At 59.2% G+C, this 21,720-nt stretch overlaps 1 protein-coding gene across 1 annotated transcript; it reads left to right on the top strand.

Annotated features, from left to right (window-relative positions):
- Window positions 1–4,797: 4,797 nt before the first annotated feature.
- On the top strand, window positions 4,798–21,657 carry LOC141997440 (von Willebrand factor A domain-containing protein 5A-like). The gene is made up of 16 exons (XM_074969819.1): window positions 4,798–4,866; window positions 5,356–5,416; window positions 5,603–5,805; window positions 6,177–6,399; window positions 12,297–12,469; window positions 13,168–13,282; window positions 13,678–13,850; window positions 15,185–15,273; window positions 15,634–15,778; window positions 16,873–16,952; window positions 17,219–17,333; window positions 17,527–17,634; window positions 18,016–18,119; window positions 19,014–19,222; window positions 19,780–20,112; window positions 20,779–21,657. The coding sequence occupies exons 2-16, from the start codon at window positions 5,377–5,379 to the stop codon at window positions 20,850–20,852; spliced, it is 2,184 nt and encodes a 727-aa protein (XP_074825920.1). The 5' UTR covers window positions 4,798–4,866; window positions 5,356–5,376; the 3' UTR covers window positions 20,853–21,657.
- The last annotated feature ends 63 nt before the right edge of the window (window positions 21,658–21,720 follow it).

Below are 21,720 nucleotides of genomic sequence, written 5' to 3'. Positions count from 1 at the left end.
CAGAGGTGCCCAACTCCCACTTCCGGCTCTGATGTCCGATGTTTGGGCTTCCACGGCATTTCCCAACCCTGCTCAGCTGCTGTTGAGTCCTGCGAGCTCCTGCTGCATCTGCATGTTCACTGTCAGGGTCCCTACAGCCCTGCCCATGACCCCAGGCCCTGCACCTCCGGCGGGAGGGTCCAAGCGGCTGTCGCAAGGCCAGATCCAGTGGCTGTGCTCTTAGCTCCAGCTGCTCCTTACGGCTTTTGCCCCAGGGCTTTGAGCAGTCGCCCTGGTTCAGTTCCCCACGCTGCCGGATGGGGAGAGAGGCCGGGAGCATGTTTCTCTCACCAGGCTGCAGCACCCGAACCCAGAGCTCTGGGCTAACCCAGGGGAGGCTCCAGCCAGAGCTGCTGTTCTCTAGATCAATAACTCACTAGACAGGGGAGCTGGGGGTCCTGCTCTTTGCCCCGTGGGGAGATCTGCAGGCACCAGACTCCAGAGTCACTCACTCGTCACTCAACAGCTCCCCTTGCCTGTTCCTCACGGCAGCTCCGAGGTGACACCCGCAGTGCGGTCAGTGCACTCTCTTGCAGGGAGGAGCCCAGGTTCAAATCCCGTCTCCCTGGTAGGTGGAAGGGGATCGACCCGGGTCTCCCACAGCCAGGTGGGCGAGGAGTCATGCGGATCTACCCCCTCCTCCCCTGGCTTTCCTGGCATGGTGCCTAACTCCAGCATGGCATTCTGGCTGCGGTGCCTGAGCAGAGAGGTGCCTAAATCCCAGAGGAGGTAGGGCTTAGCACAGATCCCATCTGCCAGTTTTGATGGGGGATGTGGGACCTGGCTTTGTCTGCCAGCCATCTCTGCTCTCCCCCACAGTGGGGCACCGTCCCAGGCAGAGCCTCTCCCCAGCCCCCTGGCACGCACCCTCCCCTCCCCAGTCCCACTAACGAGGTGTTTTGGCCAAACGCCAGCAAATCAAACCTCCAGAACCAGCCTTTAGCTCGCCCCTGGGCCGCGGGTTTCAGGGCAACCTCCCGGGGGCCCCTGGTGACTTTGCTTCTGGCAGCCTCCCAGACCCAGCCAGCTCTGCTCCCCTCCGATGCGCTGGCCCCAGGGCGACCTCCAGGACCCACCCCCCTCCTCCATGGAGTCCCTGCCCATCCACAGGTGTAGCCTCACACCTGCTGATTAGCTCATTTGGGCTCACGTGGGGCACTGGGCCTCCTCTGCTCATGGGCCCAGCTCCCCCAGGGCAGATCCGAGGAGCTCTCTGCTCTGTGCCCAGCATTGGGGCATTTCCTCTCCCTAGTCTGGCAACCCCACCGGGGCTCCGGGAGAGACAGGGCGGGAGGGAGGGTGCGACCACCTCTGGGGGCCAGGACAGGGCCTGTCCCATGTCCCAGATTCATGGCTCCATAGGCTCTAGGGCCAGGAGGAGTGTCCATCCCGTCCAGCCTCCCGCAGGACACGGGATTGTGCATCGAGTCCACCGCAGACTGGCACCCTGCATTGCTTATGGGGGCCACGCTGTACAGCCACATCACCACCTGCCGCTAGGGCGCCTCCTCCTGGCCGCTATAGGCATTGTTCCTTCCAGGTGCTGCACCCTCTTCTGGGGTCTCACTTCCCACTGTCCCCGCTCACTCCGCAGCCCCTCTCCCCAGGAGCTGCAGCTGCCTCGGGGTGACTCGGCCCTCCAGCCAGGTCCTAGTGTCCTTCCCTTCCGGGGTATCAAAGGCTTTGGGGGCAAAATGTCCCAGGCAATCCGCTCCCCGGTCTGGGCCCCTGCCCCAGGGAATGGCAGGGGAACTGGGCCGCCCTCTGCTCCGGGTCCCAGCTCAGACCCTCCACTCAGCAGCCCAGCTCTGTGCTGTCCTGTAGCTTGCTGCTTTCCCCTGAGCCTTTCCGGCTCCCCCATCTGGGTTTGCCAGCCCAGACTCCCTCCTCCCAGGCAGTAACCGCAGACTCCACTCCATAGCCCCAAACATGCCTCCCTTGGCCCCGGGACTAGGGACTGCAGAGCATGTCCCTGCAGCCTGTCCGCTTGCAGCTCCTGGGCTTTCCACAGGCCCCTGCTGTTCCAGCCAGCTGAGCCGTGAGAGCCAGGAATTGCCCAGAGTATGACTAACGAGGCCAGAGTCTGCAGAGAGCCTGAGCCCATCACTCCGAGAGGCGGGAGCTGCTTCCTGAGTCCCAGTGGGGTGATGAGTCTCATTGGGGGGACGGGGACGGGGACGGGGAGCGTGTCCCAATGATTCTGAAATGAAAAGTATCAGGAATAGCAAATAAAATAAAAACCTCTTGTACCCCCCGGGTTTTGGTTCAATATCTATCTGACAAGTGACAGCTGGGGGGCAATGAGGCCAGGGCAGCCCGGGGACTGACTCTGATTTTTAGTATAATCAGAGTTTGGGGGGATGCTCCAGCTGTGTTTGGTGCCATCCAGGGCTGGGTTTAGGGGTCCCTGGGGTGTGTGTCTGGCAGGTCAGACCCTCCTTGGGGAAGGCAGCACAGCTGGAGCCGACAGCGGGCCTGCCAGTGAAACGGCCCTGGAGGGCAGCAAAGGGGCAGGCAGGAGACAGCCCCAGTTCAAGGGGGGGGGCAGTTTGCAGAGGCGCCCTAGCACAATGCAGGCTGTGTGGAGGGAAGGGGTTGCAGACGGTCCCTGGCTCCCAGTGGGGAGGGACGGGGACTTTGCAGACAGTTCCTGATTTAGAGTAGCTGGGAGTGAGGAGTTTGCAGACTTTCCTTCGCTGGGTGGGGCAGAGTTAAAGTGGGGAAAAGTTACTTTCGATTTTCCAGCCTCTATATTCCTCCCCTGAGGTGAGGTCCATCATGGCCCCCCTAGTTCTGCCCCCGGGTCTAGGGTCCCTCAGTCCTCTCTGGGTCCTGCCCCTGTCCCCCGTGTCCAGGGGTCCCCCACTCACCCCCAGGTCTGGACCTATCCCCCTGACTCAGGGCTTTGCCCCTGCAGAGTCTCCCCTCCCTGGATGTGGGGGCCCTGCGTGCCAGGGCAGGGTTGGGGGGGTTGGAGGGAGGTGACCCCTAAACCTTTGTGGCTCTGCCCTGTCCAACCCCTGGTTCCCCCACCCCTTTCTGTTCCTTTTTGTACTTCTCCCTGCATGGATCTCCCGGTGCTTATACCCATGGCACCTGGCCGGGTCTGTCCTGCTCCCCACTGGCTCTTGGGGGCCACTGGGGGCCTGTTCCCTTTCCCAGACCTCACCCGCTGGCAAGTGACTCAGCCTCGGGCGCTCTGCCAGAAGCAGCTGCAGCAGCAAGAGCCGCAGCCAGTGAATTGCTGTAGCTTTCACGCCGACTCCCTTTCTCCAGCCAGGGAACTAGGTGTCAGAGTTAAATCCCAGCGACAAACAAGCAGCTTCCCTTCCCCGCCAGAGCCTTTCCCGGGGCCTCCACCATTTCCCAGCCTATGGTGCTTACCCCAGAGCAGGAGACGAGGAGCCTGGACCCCAGCTGTGAATACCTGCCCCAGGGGGGAGCAGCAGCATCGCAGGCCCTGCTCTGGCTCCGGCCCGGGACTGAGGGTAGCAGGCAGATGAGGTCGCACTGAAAGGAAGGTGCATGTTTCTGGGCCCGGGTAACTAGCCATTGGCACAGCTCACCCAAGGGCAGGGTTGATCCTCCATGGCAGCCAGCGTTTGAAGCAGGATGGGGGTTTGTGCCTCAGTTTCCCCAGAAGTTCATTCCAGGCCTTGCCAGGTGTGCGGGTTACCTGGGTGATCCCAACATTCCCGTCCAGCCTCGGAGCTGGCAATTCTTCACCTGGCCGAGCGGCAGCGAGATGAAACGTGGCCCTGAGAGCGGGGTCTGAAGCCTCTCTTGGTCATGCAGCTCTGGAGTTCCTCGTGCCCCCCCCCGCCCCACACCCTCAGATCCCCGCTCCTCCACAGAGACTCCCCACGCATTCAGAGCCAGGTTCCTGCTGCTGGAGAACCCAGCCCACTGCCGGCCTTTCACCCCCGCCAGGCCCAGGCTGGCTGGCTCCGGGACTGGGAACAGGAGCCCCCAGCTGTGCCCCCAGTGAAAATAAATAGCAGCACACACACACACACACCGCTTGGAATGGCTGCTCTGCAAACCTCCTCTGTTCTCTGCAGGTTGACACCCCAGTTGGGTGAACCCCCCAGTGAACCACCCAGGTTCCCCACAGCCTGTCACTGCTTCAGGGCTTCCCCAGGGGCTGGGAATAGAAGCCAGGAGTCCTGGCTCCCTGACCCCTTCCCCCGACTAACCCCCCAGCGTGGCACTGGGAGCGGCGCCCAGAATGGGGGAGGGGTGGGAGTTTGGATCGGAACCAGAGCAGGAAATTCAGCACATTGTTGGGTCGGAGCTGCCTCCAGATCCCACCAGCCCATCCCCCCTCACCATGCCTGTCCAACACCCCCCCCCCGCCCGTCCGTCTGTCCATCCTCACCCCCTGCTCTGACTCCCCTTCCTTCCATCCATCTGTCCTCACCCCCACGCCTGTCCGACACCCCTTTCTGTCCATCTGTCCATCCTCAGCCCCCCCGTCCAACCCCACACACCTTTCCTTCTGTCCGTCCATGCTCACTCCCCACATGCACTGTTCTTCCCACACACCCTTCTTCCTTCCGTCTATCCATCCATCCAGCACCATACACTCCCTTGGGAGGGGGTGTGTCCACCTGCACTGGGCAAGCGGGGGTTAACCACAGAGGCCCTGCCCCTGCCTCGGCATGCTAGAGGTGGCAGGTGTGGATAAAAGGGAGCGGGTGGTGGAGGACAGGGTGTGCACTCTCCGGTCCTGGAGAGGTGACCTCCAGCCGTGAGTCTCCCCAACTAGGCTCCAGGGCACCGCCCAGCTCCGCAGACGCCAAGCCGCTGGCTGGGGAGGACGCAGGGGTAGGAAGTGATCCAGGGACTAGACTGGGAGCCGAGACCTGAATCCTGACCTGGGAGATTGCCAGCTCCATGGGGCGGGGACCCAGTGGGAGCAGGGTGGGCCCTGGTTCTTGTGCCCCGTGCTGGCATGTGGTCATTGCTGCCAGAGACCCTGATTGTGTTTGTCTGGCCCAGCTGAGAGCCCTGATGATGGGGTGTATGCACCACCACACTCTCCTACATTTCGCCGTCCATCCCCCGGCTCCCAGCTGTACCCCGATCCCGACCTGTCCCTCCCTGCCTTGCCTGGCACCGTGTGCAGGGAAGGGGGTCCCGAGAGAAGCCGTCACTCTGATCTCTGAGCTAGGTTACTGAGAGCCTGTGGGACTCCCTGCCACAGGACATGGCTGAGCAGGGGCTGGGGTCTCGGAACTGTCACTGGCGGGGGGCCCCCTCTGCCTGTCAGTTTCCACGGGAACCCCGTATCTCACCCACCCTTTCCCCGCACAGATCCCCGATCCTGGAGCCGAGATGACGAGCTGCGGCCTCCTGACCCGCTTCAACAAGCTGGGTGAGTCAGGGCTGTGGGGATGGTGCTGGAAGGGGGAGGGTTGCCCCATGGGGGTTTGTGGGGGGTCCGTGGCTGAGGTGGCCCCACCCCGTGTGCGCATGGGGAATCACAGGGCCTGTGGCTGACATCCCCCTCCCCTGGCGCCCATGGGGGGGATCCCCTGGCTGACATCCCCCTCCCTCCCAGTGCCCCTGCGCAGCAGCTCGGTGACGGTGCTGATCCGAGGCTTCGTGGCTGACATGGGCTGTGAGCTACTCTACAGGAACAAGGAGCCAGGGCCCGTGGAGGCCGTGTTCATATTCCCCGTGGACACTGAGGCGGCTGTCTACGCCTTCCAGGCCCGCCTGGGGGGCACCTGCATCCAGGCCAAGCTCCATGAGAAGAAACAGGTACCAGGGGGCAAGGGACCCTGTGGGGGAGAGATGGTACCAGGGGGGCAAGGCTGGGGGGAGCTCGGGGTGACCCCATCTTTCCCGGCAGGCATGGGAGCTGTACAGGGCCATGCTGGCCGTGGGGGCAGGGGTGGGATGTCGAGGGTCTCGGGGGATCTCAGGATGGCCCTGTCTCTCCCGGCAGACATGGGAGCTGTACGGGGCCGTGCTGGCCTTGGGGGCAGGGGTGGGATGTCGAGGGTCTCAGGGGATCTCAGGGTGACCCTGTCTCTCCGGCAGGCATGGGAGCTGTATGGGGACGTGCTGGCTGGGGGGCAGGGGGCTGTTGGGGGCAGCGGGATCTCGGGGTGACCCTATCTCTCCGGCAGGCTCAGGAGCTGTACGGGGATGCGCTGGCCGGGGGCCAGAGCTCATTCCTGCTGCAGCAGGAGGGGGCCGGGGGCGACGTGTTCAGCTGCTCCCTGAGGAACCTGCCCCCCGGGGAGAAGGCGGCGCTGACCCTGCGCTACGTCTGCGAGCTGTCGCTGGAGCCCGATGGGGCCGCCCGCTACGTGCTGCCAGCCATGCTGCGTCCCCGCTACACGCCCCACGGTGAGTCGCACAGATTCCCCTGCGCCCCCCATGCACCCCACAATTAGACCCATGGCCACTTCACAGATCCTGCTGCACCCCCAGGGTACAATCTGGATTGCTGAATCGCCGTTCCCCCTTAATCCTCCAGCCCAGGGAGTCTTTTACACGGCTTTGCTGTGTGAACGCCCGGCCCCTCCAGGCTCTGCTCACACGCAGCCACCAGTGTGCAAACACACCCCCAGCTGAGTTGCATGAAGCTCTCCCCGCCACGCCGGAACCACACCCAGGGCAACATCTGCAAATTCTCCAGCCCCAGCCTCGCACCCCAGAGACGTGCGTCTTGCGCTGTCCAGTCCGGTCACTGCGCAGCACAAGTTCATCAATTAGTTTGTCAGGCCGTTCCGGGGTAACGATCCTTCACCAGCCCTGCTGGGCTCAGTGACATTCCCCAGACACTCCAGTCCAACGCCCTGGTTTAGATCAAACACTAACGTGAGTTTAATATCTAGAGAAGGAAGGGTTGTAAGTGATCCCAAGTTATGGGGTACAAATGTCGGAACTGGTTACATAAGAAATAAAAGTTAAATGTGCATTCTCCGTCCTGAACCCTTACCAGGCTAAGGGAAGGTTTGAAGCAGCTGCCAGTTCTGAGTGCGCAGGCTGGACTCCCTTCCCAGCCTGGCACTGAGCTCCCCAGGTCGGTCTGTCAAGTTTTCAGGAAAGAAGAAAGGGGGAGGAGAGGTGCCCAAGGCCCAGTTTTCCCCCTTTTTATATCCTGACACTTCTTACTGGAAAAGTCCTGGCTGGGCTACGTGGCTAGGCAGCTCCAGGGCATAGGTGAGCGAGCAGTTGGCCTTCAGGTGGGTCGTAAATCTCTCGTTTACAGCTCCCCACTGGCAAATGGCCGGGGATGGTTGCATAGCACCTGGCTGGGTGTTGGTCACCCAGCCTCTGAGGTGCTTGTCTGTGGACATTTCTCAGTTTTACAGTGTGGTGCAGTTACAAACATAGACCAGAATCTCATAACGCCGTGTGCACACCTTTTAACAGGACCGTACTATTCAGCAGACTTGTTCCAGATTTGTCGTCCTCTCGTACAAGGGGTGGCCGTGCTAGTGCAGACAGTCACGGCTTCCCACTTAAAAAACCGTCGGCGTGTCAGTCACCCCAAGGCAGGGTGCGTTAAGGCCCGTTTGAGTTTAGACAGCATAATTCCCAAGTGTGTTTCTGATGTTCCACAACTTTGCACAAGCATATGTGGTTATCTCCTTTAACGCTTTAGGGCCCAGTCTAGCAATCTCATGAGTTAGCGTATGTCTTTCCTGGCTGGCTGGAAAACGCCATTTTCTGTTCTTGCATCACTGATATCACTTCTGTCGCTTCAACTGGTGTTATCTCCAGGTGGATATTACTTACATTCTGGAAAGTATTACCTTGGCATTTGGCCATCCAATCAATGAGGTGGTGTGCCTCAGTTTCCCTTTCTACACAGCAGATCATGTTTGCCATGGCTTCTCCGCCGTGATGGGTTTTAAGTCTGCTTGCATGCATTATCTGTGAAACAGCATTACCGTGAGGCTTCTTGAAATAATCTGTGTTCTTGTTTGCCACGTCCATCATTTCCAAGAACTGTGCCTATTGGAGCTTTTAATGGGGTTAAACATTAACACCAAGTTTCTCCTTGTAAAAGGGCGTTTGCACATATCGCTGTCACATCATGCCTTTTGTTTATGTAGTCTGTCCCTGAGGTGGGTTTGCGTCATACTCATTGTGTCATTTAACTCTTTAACCAAACCTTTGCCTTCAATGAGTTACTGGCTCTTTCTTCACCTTAGGGTTCCCTTTGGTATCCGTTCTTAATCCAGCCCTGTCTGTGGGGCTGGGGTGTCTCAGCGGCTGGTGAGGCAGCGATGCAGGGGGCTCCCCCACATGGGCAGGCCCCCACTGGAGCTGTGTCCCAACCCCATGGCGATGCATCTGTAAGAAGGCCACCCTCCCCCTTGGGGTTACCGTGTTCCCCTCGCCTTCAGAGCTGTCCTTCCCCAGCCCCCTTTTCTGTAACTAGTACTATTCTCTCAGCTGCTTCCTTGGTGCTGTCCCTCGGGAGGGAAACCACCCCCACCCTGTCAGCCAGATTGTTGCGTCTTCACTGACCCCTTTTCCCCAAGCCGAGTTTACATCCTGTCTTAAAGAGAGACCATCACTTTCCAGAAGTACTTCCAGACTGGTCGCCTGGAGAATACAACCGGCCATCTACTCTAGGGTCTGGAGTGGGAGCCTGTCTGTCACCACCACCACCCCACGTCCCCAAGGAGCTGGCTGTGAGACCTCTTTCCTCAGCTGCACGGTCCACCCTCTGACTCTGTTGCTGGAGTGGACAGGGGCTGAGTCTGCATTTCCCCCACAAGCAACCAGTGTGAGGACAGTCATGTGCTAACAACGCTACTTCCCCACGAGGCTGGCCAGGAGCAGCCAGCTGCTTACAGGGGCTGTCCATTTTCTACAAAAATCCTCTCTCCATTTTCCTTTCCTGGGACCCCCTCTAAGATCCCTTCCCTGGCGCCCTCTAGAGCTAGATTTATGGTTTGCTCAGCTGCAAAACTCTGCCAGTCGCCACCTGGAACAGTGTCCTCTGTTATAGGCATTCCCTCCTGCTCCCTGGGATCAGAGGACATGTTGCCTTCTGCTGTGGTACAGAAGCTGGTCTCAACCCCTCCCATGTCTGGAAGCACGCTGCTCCCCCCTGCTGCAGAGCAGAGAGCCTTCCTCTGTTTCCGTTAGCAGTCTCTGGGGCTTTCCCATTTCCCTCTGGGGTTCCAGCGCAGTATTCCTTCCTGTGGCGGCAGCTTGCCACACTAACAACCTCAGCTGTGCAGAAAACATCATTCCCCACAAGCAGGTTGACAGGGATATTGTCCACTGTTCCCACCTTCAATTCACTTTCGGAGCCACCAGATTCTATGTGCACCTTGGCTAAAGGCCCAGGAGTCCTGACTCCTCCAACTGGTAAAATCTCTTCCATTTGACCTGGCCACATGTCACCTTCTTGCAATCTGTTTAGCCACAGTCATCTGTGCACCTGCATCTTCCTATCCCAGGTGTTCCCTGTTACTAATCCTAAGTCTCAGTATGTCCCGTCTGGCTCTGCAGAGCCAAATCCCACAAAACCAATGTGGTACGCTTCAAGCTCCTCAGAGGTTTCTGTGCTGAGCACAGCGGTACTAACACGGGCAGCCCGGGGGGCTGTCTGTCCCTCCGCACAGAGCAATGGGTTCTCCAGGTGCAGTGGAATTACCGTGGCAGGTGCTCCTCTGTTTTTACAGGAGGTTTGGGGAGGAGATTAGAAGAATGTATTTGGGGGAGGTGGGTGCCCAGCCTCCCAGTCCCCCTCCTTTTTCCCAGAGATAAAATGGGATTCCCCCTTCGCCCCAGCTTTAAACCTCTTTTTCTGTGACTTGGTAAACATCTGAGCATGCTCAAAGATGTCATCCAAAGTGACCATTTCTGTCACAGACGCCTGTCACAGATGCTGCTTCGCATCGTTAGCCCAGAGACTCCGAAAACATCCTTGGCCAATGAGATCTAGCAGTTGTCCAAAATCTGCCCCACCTTCACCCTGTAAACGTACTCCCAATTACTCACACCAGCATTCCTTTGAAGACCTCTACATTTTGTCCTACACATCTCAGGAGTAAATTGAAACTCTTTCAAAACAGTGTCCATAAACGTAGAGTATGCCAAAGCGTCCAGAAATGGCATTGCATTGGGTACAGCCCAGGCTTTACCAGGCAGTTCTGCACGCAGTGTGATGATTCCCTTGCCCTCTGGAATCCCATGGGCATCACCCAGCTTTTCAGCAGTGGTGAAATATTCCTCCATACAGTCTGTTTCTGTGTATACAGGCCCACAGCTGGTCCCAGTCCGAAATATTTGGAGTTAAAGGAAGCTGCTGGTGACGCTGGGATTTCCTTCTGTTGGTCTAATGTTTCCAGCTGGGGTTTTCCCTCTTTGCCTTGCAGCTCCAAGCTCTCTGATGTGCTGCTATGTCCGGGGCCGCAGTTATTTCTTTCTCCTTCGACACGGGCTGGTGAGCCTCAACCTTCAGCTTCAAGGTTCACTGGTATTCTTTCTCCTTTCCTGCTACCCGCAGTTTGCACAGCGCTAACTTTGCAACTGGATCACGCTGGCTCATTTGTCTACCTTTCTGTGTCTATTTCCCTTTCCCGAAATAAGCGAAGAGAAAATAAAAAAACTGGAACCTGTTCACACTTGAGCCCACTTAAAATCATCTCATGTGTGCTCCAAGTGCAGACTTCACTCAGCAACAAGCTGTGCATATAACCCTGCTCGCACTGTGGCACTGTGGCATTCCTGAATTGCTGAATCGCTGTTCCCCCTTAATCCTCCAGCCCAGGGAGTCTTTTACACGGCTTTGCTGTGTGAACGCCCGGCCCCTCCAGGCTCTGCTCACACGCAGCCACCAGTGTGCAAACACACCCCCAGCTGAGTTGCATGAAGCTCTCCCCGCCACGCCGGAACCACACCCAGGGCAACATCTGCAAATTCTCCAGCCCCAGCCTCGCACCCCAGAGACGTGCGTCTTGCGCTGTCCAGTCCGGTCACTGCGCAGCACAAGTTCATCAATTAGTTTGTCAGGCCGTTCCGGGGTAACGATCCTTCACCAGCCCTGCTGGGCTCAGTGACATTCCCCAGACACTCCAGTCCAACGCCCTGGTTTAGATCAAACACTAACGTGAGTTTAATAGCTAGAGAAGGAAGGGTTGTAAGTGATCCCAAGTTATGGGGCACAAAGGTAGGAACTGGTTACATAAGAAATAAAAGTTAAATGTGCATTCTCCATCCTGAACCCTTACCATGTTAAGAAAGGTTTGAAGCAGGCAGTTTTTCTCACCCTACAGCAGTGGTTCTCAAACGTTTGTACTGGTGACCCCTTTCAAATAGCAAGCCTCTGAGTGCGGCCCCCCCTTATAAATTAAAAACACCTTTTTATATATTTAACACCATTATAAATGCTGGATGTAAAGCGGGGTTTGGGGTGGAGGCTGACAGCTCACAAGCCTCTATGTAATCACCTCGCGACCCCCTGAGGGGTCCCGACCCCCAGTTTGAGAACCCCTGCCCTACAGGATGCTGCAGGCAGCTGCCAGTTCTGAGTGCACAGGCTGGACTCCCTTCCCAGCCTGGCACTGAGCTCCCCAGTTCAAAGTCTGCTGAGTGTTCGCATTGCCGTCAGGAACGAAGTGGGAGGAGAGGTGCCTGGGGGCCAGTTTCCCCCCTTTTTATATCCTGGCGCTTCTTACTGGAAAAGTCCTGGCCGGGCTACGTGGCTAGGCAGCTCCAGGGCATACGTGAGCTGCCAACTGTCCTTAGGGTGAGTTGTAAATCTCTTGTTTACAGCTTCCCCCGCTGGCTAATGTAGCGCCCTGTACATCTAGCCCCTGATAACCCTGCTATGCACCCCACAGTGAAACACATAGCCCTGCATAACTCCTTGCCTCCCATAGTCCCCCACACCCCCAGCTACATGCCCCACGGTGAGACCCATAGCCTCCCCATCCCTGCTTTACCCTACATGGTGACACCCATGACCCCCTGAACCCCCACTATGCACCCCATGGTGAGTGACCCCACAGCCTGTAATCCAATGAGATGCCATAGCCCCTGCTACATACCCTCCAGGGAAAGACCCACATGGATCCTCATAACCCCTTAACACTCCATAGGTCACTGCTATGTCCCCCACGGTAAGTGCCCCGCAATCCCTATCCCAGAGTATGTGACTCCCCTGGGACCTCCCCCAATATCCCACATCTCCCCATGCCCACCAATATCCCATGACCCCCATCCTCCCCCACTCTCCCAGCCCCCGGCTCTCACCCCGTGTCTCTCTGCAGGGTGGGACAGGGCGGATGTCACCCAGGCAGTCCCGCGGGTGCCCCAGGGGGAGCTGCCCTACACCCTGAGTCTGAGCGCCACACTGCAGTCTCCCCACGGCATCGACCGTGTGCTCTCCAACTGCTCCCTCACCCCCCTGAGCTACACAGCTGGGAACCGGACCGGCGCCCAGGTAAGGGCTTGCCCAGATGCATGGGTCCTGACCAGCCCTGCTGGGAGGGGCAGTGAGGGGCAGCTCTGAGTGAGGGGGTGATGGGGGGCTCTCAGCTGAGGGGTGGATGCCAGGGGACAGGGCTGGGGGGGATTTGGGGCGAGGCTGGGTGGGGCAGGTCCCAGGGGACCATCTGGGCATGGGTCCTGTGGGGACATATACAGCTGTGGGAGCTCTGGGGTGGGGCAGGGGGTGGGTCCCAGAAAATGTGGGGGAGGGATGAGCTACACAAACGGATCCGGGGAATTCCCCGAGTTCTCTGGGGAAAATCTTGAGGGGCTGAGACCAGCCCATGGGGTGAAATCCTGGGCGTTCGATATGCCCTGGTCCCCTTCACTTTCTGGGAGTTTTCCTCTCCTTCATTTTCAGTGGAATAAAATGGGGGGATGGGAAAATGTCACCCTCAAATTGGAAAGATTTAGCACCCCCCAAAATTCAGAGTTTTGTAGTGTTTCCCCAGGTGTTTTTCCCTCTCTCCCTCCCACCTAACCCAGGGGGCCCAGCCCAAGTTCCCGGGGGAGGGGGGGTGCAGCCCACGTTCCCGGGTCACCCCCCCCCCACTGGCTCCATGGAGGGGCACTGAGCCAGGAGCGAAAACCAGCGGGACCCTCCCCCCCAGGAACTGAAGGGAGGGGACTGTGTGTCTGTCACCCCCCGAGGTGTCACTGGCCCAGGCCCCACCGTGGGACCGGGACGTGGAGCTGCTGGTGTATTATGCGGAGCCGCACAAACCCAGCGCGGTGCTGGAGGCCGGGTTGCCTGAAGCAGAGCCAGGTGGGGGTGGGGGTCCCACACCCTGCTTCCCCTGGGTGGGGAGGGACTGTGGGGTGGGGATTAGGGGTGGGCGTTGAAGGAGCTCAGGATAGAGTGTGTGAAGGGGATTGGGGACAGGATCAGGGGGTGGGCACTGGGGTGTGGGGGTCCAGAACAGGGGCTCTTGGAAGGGCTGGGGGTAGGAGGGTGTGGTGCTTTGGAGGAGTCAGGCAGTGGGGTGCCCTGCAGATCTGGGGGGCACAAGGAAGAACGTGGGATGTAAGGGCAGGCACTGGGAGCTGGAGATTGGGGGGGGGGATCTAGGGGAAAGAGCTGTGGGGGGAGAGACAGAGGAGTGTCTCACAGGGCTCGACCCCATGTCCGCCCCATTTGGGGCTGGCCCCATCTCCCTGCAGGGTCCCTGATGGGCAACCCAGCCGTGATGGTGACCCTGCTGCCCAGCCTGCCCGAGGCGGTGCCAGGCCAGAGCCCAGCTGGAGAGTTCATCTTCCTGCTGGACCGCTCTGGCAGCATGCGGTGCCCCATGGATGGCCAAAACCGCTCCCCAAAGCGCATCAACAGCGCCAAGGTACGGCCAGTACTCCTCAGGGAATTCCGTGCCAAAAAATTAAAAATTCTGCACACAGTGTTTTAAAATTCTGCAACAATCTGCATTTTTTGTCAAAATAACAGAATATAATTATGCCAGTTTCAATTATTTTGGTAATTTATTTCAAAATATCTGTCAGAAAGTATGTCTGTAACAATACAGACAACAAAAAGATTTTGGTAAAAAAAATTTTTGACAAATATATTCCTTACTGGGCATATTAACACAGAACTTTGAGTAATTCATTTAAACTACAATACAGAACCGTATTTCCTGCCACCCTCAGAAGCAGTGCAAAGGCTTGGGGGAGTCAGGGGTAACAGAGGATCTGAGGGAGAGGGAAGGAGCCTGGAGTGAATCAGGAGGGTTGTTGGGTGTGGATGGGAGAAGTATGGAACAGGTTTTTTGTGGGGAGTGGCAGATTTTTAGGGAGTTGGGGAGCCTCCCCCATGTAGATCCTGGCTGACCCCAAGCCTCTCCCATTCAGTCAGCCACATCTGCCCCTGTTCCCCCACACACACACCCATCCCCATGTGTTCCTGCATCTCCTCTACCCTCGTTCCCATGTGGCCTTGCACCCCCACTCCCATTCAGCTCCTGGCTCAATGGGTCACCCCACTAGATCCTGAGCCTGTGCCCCAGTCTGTCCCACCCAGCAGCCCCATGTGCCCCACTCTGTCTGTCGTAACCTGGCTCTGCTAGCAGGTTGCTGTGATGAACTTCTTCTCCTGGGGGAATTCTGAAGCACCAGGCACGCACCGAAATTTTTTTCCCCACAGAAAATACATTCTGCCCCAGAAGTGCTGCAGTTACGCTGTTTGCCCACAACAGCTGACTGCGTTCATGCTGCTGGCTGTTCTGGCACCACTGTGGCCTTTGGTGGGTGAAAGGCGGAACTGCAGAACTTCTCAGGCAGAAATGTATTTTCTGCAGGAAATAAATTCTGCAGGACACATGAGTTCTGCGCTTGCGCACTGGTGCAGAATTCCATCAGGAATAAGCCTGGCAGGAGGCCATGCTAGAAGGGTCCCATGGGGCAGAGCGCAGGGGAGCAGCCCAGGCTGGCTGGGCCGAGAGGGCCTGAGCTGGGAGAAGAGCAGCCTAGGCTGGCTGGGCCCATGAGGCAGAGCCGTGCAGGGGAGCAGACTAGGCTTGCTGGACCCGTGGGGCAGAACAGGGGGAGAGCAGGGGGCAGAGCCGGGGGGGAGAAGCCCAGGCTGGCTGGGCCCAGGGGGCAGAGCTGGGGGAGGGAGGGGGCAGCTCAGGCTGGCTGGACATGGGGGGTGACTCTGTCCATCTCTCTCCATCCCCAGGAGACCCTGGTCCTGCTGTTGAAGAGTTTGCCCCTGGGCTGTTATTTCAACATCTATGGCTTTGGATCTTCTTTTGAGTCCTTCTACCCGTGAGTCAAAGGGGCAGGGCAGGGCAGGAAAGGGGCTGGTTGGGTTAGGGGGCAGGGCTGGCTGGGGACAGGGCTAGCTAGGGTCAGAGTCAGGGTGTCTGTGGGCTGGGGGCAGAGCTGGCAGGGACAGGTCTGGTGGGAGACAGGGCTGGCTGGGATTGGGGTGTCCCTGGGCTGCGGGCAGGGCAGGCTGGGGTTGGGGTGTCTGTGGGCTGGGGCCAGGGCTGGTCAGGACAGGTCTGGTGGGGGACAGGCCTGGCTGGGGTTGGGGTGTCCCTGGGTTGGGAGCAGGGCAGGCTGGGGTAGGGGTGTCTCTGGCTCCAGCTGTCCCGGCCCCTGACCGCTCAGCGCCCCCCACAGGCAGAGTCTGGGATACACCCAACAGACCATGGCCGAGTCCCTGCAGCACGTCCAGCAGCTCCAGGCCGATCTGGGGGCCACCAAGATCTTGGAGCCTCTACGAGCCATTTACCGCAGCCCCTGCCAGGATGGGCACCCAGGCCAGGTACTGGGGGCAGTAGCAAGGTGTCCCGGGAGCTCAGAGAGGGGCTGGGGGAGCCAAGGGGGATTCTGGGGGCCTCTCAGAAGGGAATGGGGCTGGGGAGGATAAACTCAGAGACTTTCATACCAGAAAGAACCATCCTGATCATCTCATCTGGCCCCTGGCCCCCCACAAGACAGCCCCTGGCCCCCCACAAGAAAGCCACAACCCCTGGGGCTGAGTGACCAACACCCCCAAACCCTGAGTTACAAAAGTCAGGTCCCAGAGCCCCCCTAGTTATTCCAGTTCAAACCAGCAAGTGCCCCAGCTTCCGAGGGAGATGAACCCCCCAGAATCTCTGCCAATCTGACACTGGTGAAAATCTCTTCCCCACCCCACACGTGGGGGTCAGTGAGCTCTGAGCATGGGGGCAAGACCCCCCAGCCAGCCCTGGGAAGGATTCTCTGCCCCTCAGCTCGCTTGAGGAGGCTGTTCCTGAATTTCCCAGTGGGGAGACCCTCAGAGAGGGGCAAGGTGCTCTGGAGGCAGCTGACAGGGAGCAATGGGGGGTGCTTGGAGAGGGGCTGGGAGCTTGGGGGCAGCTGATGGGGGCTTTGGGGGTGGCTCAGAGTAGGACTGGGGCCAACCAGGGGCCGGTGTCCCTGCGGTGTGAGCAGGGCATGGCAGGCAAAAGCCAGTCAGGGTACCTCTGTGTAGAGCGGGGGGGGCAGCCCTGGGTGCTGTGCTCAGCTCTGGGGGGCGTCCTGCAGCCAGGGAGCAGGGAGGGCACGTGGTGGGGGTCAGAAGTATCCAAGAAAGGTGCCCACAGCAGTCAGGCAGGTTAGTGTCTCCAGGGGCTGATGAAAAGGTGATAGGTGGGGGGTTGGGGATCACAGTTAGAGACAGAGTAGAAGGTCGGGGTCCCTGGCTGTCAGGCCCCCCAGGGGAGATGTCTGGGAGGAGAGGAAGGGGGGCTGAAGGGGTCTTATGGGGCTGGGGGTCTCTGGGAGGGGGGTCAGTGGGGAAGATTCTCTGGGGGCTGCCCCCATTCCCAGGGGGAGAGGGGTCTCCGGGGAAATTTGGGGTCCCTGGCTCTGACAGCATCTCTCCCCTGCCAGCTCTTTGTGTTCACGGACGGGGAGGTGATGAACACCCAGGACATCATTGCCGAGGTGCAGCGTCACCAGGGGGGACACAGGTAACGGGAGCACCTGCCCCCCCAGTGCCCTCCCAACCCTGCCCCCGCAGTCCTGACCCCCATCCCTGATCCCCAGCCTCCTTCCATGAGGACCCCTGCCCCTATCATCTCCCCAACTCTGCTTTCCTGCCCTGCCAGTATGGGGAGACCCCCCAGCCCATTCCCTTCAGCCCTACTGGCCCCTCTCCAACTGCACTGCCCCCACCCCAGCACTGGCTGGGCCCCCCAGCTCTGCCGCTCTCTCTCCTGTCTCTGCCCCCCTGCAGATGCTTCTCCTTCGGTATCGGGGCCGGGGCCTCCACAGCTCTGGTCAAAGGCATTGCCCGGGCAGCAGGGGGCAGCGCCGAGTTCATCACGGGCCAGGACCGCATGCAGCCCAACGTGAGAACCCAGAAGTCCAGGCTCCCCCGGCTCTAACACAGCAGACCCCACCCGCTCCCAGAGCTGGGCGAGAACCCAGGAGTCCGGACTCCGAGCCCCCGTGCTCTAACTCACTAGCCCCAACTCCCCTTCCAGACCGGGGATAGGACCCAGGTGTCCTGGCCCCACCCTGGTGTATCGGTCTCTCCCCCAGGCGCTGCAGTCTCTGAAGCGGGCCCTGCAGCCGGCCGTGACTGGGATCTCGCTGAGCTGGGATCTGCCCCCCAGGATGGAGACGGAGTTGCTGGGCCGGGGCCCTGAGGTGATCTTCCCTGGGCAGCGGTGCCTCATCTACGCCCAGCTCCGCGGGCAGCCCCAGCTGAGAGAGCAAGGCCCCTGCCCGGGGCGCCCCCAGGGCTTGGGATCAGTGACTGATTCAGGAACACCCCCAACCCCTGGGCGATAACTCTAACCCCGACAATGGCCACTGAGCTGGAGGTCTCTATGCTACCCCACTCCATTGATCTCAAACAGGGATGTTAACCCTGGTCCCTAATGATGGTCATTTGGCTGACTAGGCAGCCCAACATCTGGTGTTCATCAGGTGTATTTACCCCCTTTGTTCTGTAACCTGGGTCTGGGGGTCCCTGGGCATCTTCTCCCCCCTCACACTGCCCCTCTGACCCCCTTTCTCTGCCTGCAGCCCCCAGACACTGCCGTGGGGTGCGTTACCCTGCAGTATCGCATTCAGGACCAGACCTACAAGGAGATGCTGCAGTTCCCCCTGCAGCCACAAGATGGAGACAGGTGACAGCAACACTTCCCCGGCCCCCATCCCCCACTAGGCAGCTAGCTCCTGCCCCCCGCCGCCACCCCATGTTCCCACCCCCAACAGGACAGAGATGGGATGGGACCTGCCCCAGGCCACAGAGGCACGTAGGAGTCCTGGCTCCCAGTCCCCTTCATAGAATTATAGACCATCAGGGTTGGAAGGGACCTCAGGAGGTCATCTAGTCCAACCCCCTGCTCAAAGCAGGACCAACCCCAACTAAATCACCCCAGCCAAGGCTTCGTCAAGCCTGACCTTAAAAACTTCTAAGGAAGGAGATTACACCACCTCCCTAGGTAACCCATTCCAGGGCTTCACCACCCTCCTAGTGAAAAAGCTTTTCCTAATATCCAACCTAAACCTCCCCCACTGCAACTTGAGACCATTACTCCTTGTTCTGCCATCTGCTACCATTGAGAACAGTCTAGATCCATCCTCTTTGGAACCACCTCTCAGGTAGTTGAAAGCAGCTATCAAATCCCCCCTCATTCTTCTCTTCCACAAACTAAACAATCCCAGTTCCCTCAGCCTCTCCTCATAAGTCATGTGTTCCAGACCCCTAATCATTTTTGTTACCCTCCGCTGGACACTTTTCAATTTTTCCACATTCTTGTAGTGTGGGGCCCAAAACTGGACACAGTACTCCAGATGAGGCCTCACCAATGCCGAATATAGGGGAACGATCACGTCCCTCGATCTGCTGGCAATGGAGATCACTAGGTCCCACTCCCCTCCTATAGCCAGAGATAGAACCCAGGAGTCCTGGCTCCCAACCCCCACACACACACCATCCCACTAGCCCCTGCTCCCCACCGTGCGGCTGGAACGCAGGCGTCCAGGGCTCACCCTGCGACTCTCTGTCCCTGGCACAGGCTGCCCGTTCACCGGCTGGCAGCCAAGTCACTGCTGCTGGAGCTGGAGGGGGCCGTGGGGGCCGGGTCAGAGGAGGACCGGCGCCGGGCGCTGGAGACCAGCCTGAGCTCGGGGGTCGTCTGCTCCCTCACGGCCTACGTGGGGGTGGACACAGAGTGGAGGCAGCCAGTGCAAGGGCCGCTGGTGAGACGGGACATCCCGCTGGCAGGTAACCCCGGAAGGGTCGGGGATCCCGGCACTGGGTGCGGGGCGGGGCAGGGGGGAGGCTCAGGTGGGTGGGGGAACCTGGCACCGGGGGGGGACAGGGAATTCCAGCACAGGGGGATCCCAGTGCAAGAGGGGGATCTGGAAGCATGGAGGGGCATCATGTTTCTGGACGAATGTCCCTTTGCCCCTCTCCCTGCCCCAGCTCCCATGGGGCTGTGCCGCCCCCTCCCTGCTCCACAGAGTCCTGCCCTCATCCATGGGGTGCAGCACCCACCCCTGCATCCCCTGGGGCTGGAGGAAGGTTCTTTCCTAGGGGGAAGATGTGGGGGATAGGCTGGATCTGTGGGGTCACAGTCCGGCGGGGGAGGGACTCAGAGGTAGCTGGGGGGAGAGGAGGATGGGGCTGGGTGCGGGGAGGGGGTCCCAGCTGGGGGGCAGGGAGGAGGGGTCCCAGCGGTGCATTGGCTCTGGGTGCCGGGGGGCGGGCGGGTTCTTCCCTCCCTTAGCTTCTCTCTGTCTGTCTCCGTGTCCATCTGTCCATCTGTCTGCCCCCCCAAGGCTTCAAGGCTGCGGCCAGGATGCCGTACACGCAGTGTCTCTCGCTGATGGCATGTGGATCCCACAGGCCCGTGCCCAGATGCGCCTCCCATGAGTTCAGCGTCCTGATGCCTGCGTCCCCCCTCGAGGCCAGAGAGGACCACCCCTCCATGGAGCTGTTCAAGGACGAATGTATGGCATGCACCGTCAGGAGCGGCCCCCGCACACGTGCTCCCCAAGCCCAGAACTGTCCGCCTCCTCCCCCACCCATAGCTGAGCCAGGAAAGCCCCCAGTGAAAGGGCAACTGCGGAAAGTCCTGGGAACACGCCTCGCCCGGTGCCGCGGCAAGCCAGGTGAGGGGGGCAGGGGCTGGGAGTCAGGGCGCTGGGAGGGCGGCAAACGCCAGGATGACGCTTTCTCGGGGCCGAGACAGACGTGCCCTGACGGTCCCGGAGCTGGGCAAGTGTTTAACAGCGACATCCGAGCCCAAGGAACTTCCTGGGCAAAACACTGGTGTGACGCTGCGGGAGGGGGAGTCCGCAGCTGGGTTTTTTAAGTGTCGTGATGCAAATTATCTTGCAACAAAATGAAAAAAGATAAGGAAACTCCCAGGCACAAAACTCTGTGAAGCTGGAGTGCAGCCCCACCTGGCCAGCCTGTGCCTAGCCCAGAGCTAACCCCCAACTGGGATACCACCGCTACCACCAATTCGGATGCATCTGCCTCCTGCTAGCTGAAGAGGAGAACTAAGCTCCACCCCACGCTGGCTGGAGCCTTTATTTTTATTTAGCATCGAGTTAGTGATGTTCTCTTACACCACCGTGGGTTCGTCGCTGGTGACCAGTTACAAGCCCAATGGAGGGAAAGTCCCCTCTGCTACTTGGTTCAGATTTAGAGCCTCTACGTACATCGCGGTCACTTTTTCGCTGCATCACCCGTCGGCATGTCTTTCTCCTGATCTTGTGACATAAGAGTCGCTCTTTGGTCATTTACTTATGTCAAGCATTTCTTACACCTAGGGCGTCGTCTGGCGAAGCTGGGACATCACATCTCACTGCTGTGGACAGTGGGATTCAGCCCTGCTTTTACTTAGATACCTCATGTCCACTTATCCCTTCTAAATCCCAACCGGTCCCCTGCGTCTCCAACCGTACAGCCTGTCACGAAGTGTGGGGGAGTCCGGGCCCTGCACCCCTCTTCCTGGGATTCACTGGGACTCTCAGCCAGCCAGTAAAGGTTTATTGGACAATAGGAACACAGTCTAAAACAGAGCTGATGGGCACAACCAGGACCCCTCAGTCAAGTCCTTCTGGGGGCAGGGACCTTAGACCCCAGCCCTGGGGTTCCCTGCATTCCACCACCCAGCACCAAACTGAAACTCTCTCCAGCCCCTCCTCTTCTGGGCTTTGTCCCTTTCCCCGGGCCAGGAGGTCTCCTGATTCCTTTGTTCTCCAACCCTTTAGCTCTCACCTTGCAGGGGGGAAGGGCCAGGCCATCAGTGGCCAGGAAACAGGGTGTCAGCCATTCTCGGTGTCTAGACCCCTGCACACACCTCCCTCTAGGGCTCTGCAAAGATCATACACCCTTATCCCATCCCCTAGATACTTAAGAACTGCATAGGGGAAACTGAGGCACCCCCACAATATTCAGAGAAAACATTAAGAACAGTCCCGCTTCATCACACAGCCTACCTCTGATCATGATACAGATCTGAGTTCATCATAACATCACCTGCTGCAGCACTGACCCCACGGCTCCGTATCCCCCACGCCGCTCCCAGCCACTGTGGGGGCAACACTACCACCGTTTGTTTTTTCCAAATGACCGAGGGGTCCCTGTATAACCCCACTGAGGCGGTTGCGTCTCGGTGCCAGGCGAGGGGTCCCTGTATAACCAGCCCCCCCATCCCCCCTCCCCTCCGAGGCAGCCGCTTCTCAGAGCTGGGCAAACAGTTCCTATGT

The sequence above is a fragment of the Natator depressus genome, chromosome 13 (genome assembly GCF_965152275.1).
Source record: "Natator depressus isolate rNatDep1 chromosome 13, rNatDep2.hap1, whole genome shotgun sequence".
NCBI lineage: Eukaryota > Metazoa > Chordata > Testudines > Cheloniidae > Natator > Natator depressus.
This window is presented reverse-complemented; position numbering and strand designations above follow the sequence as displayed.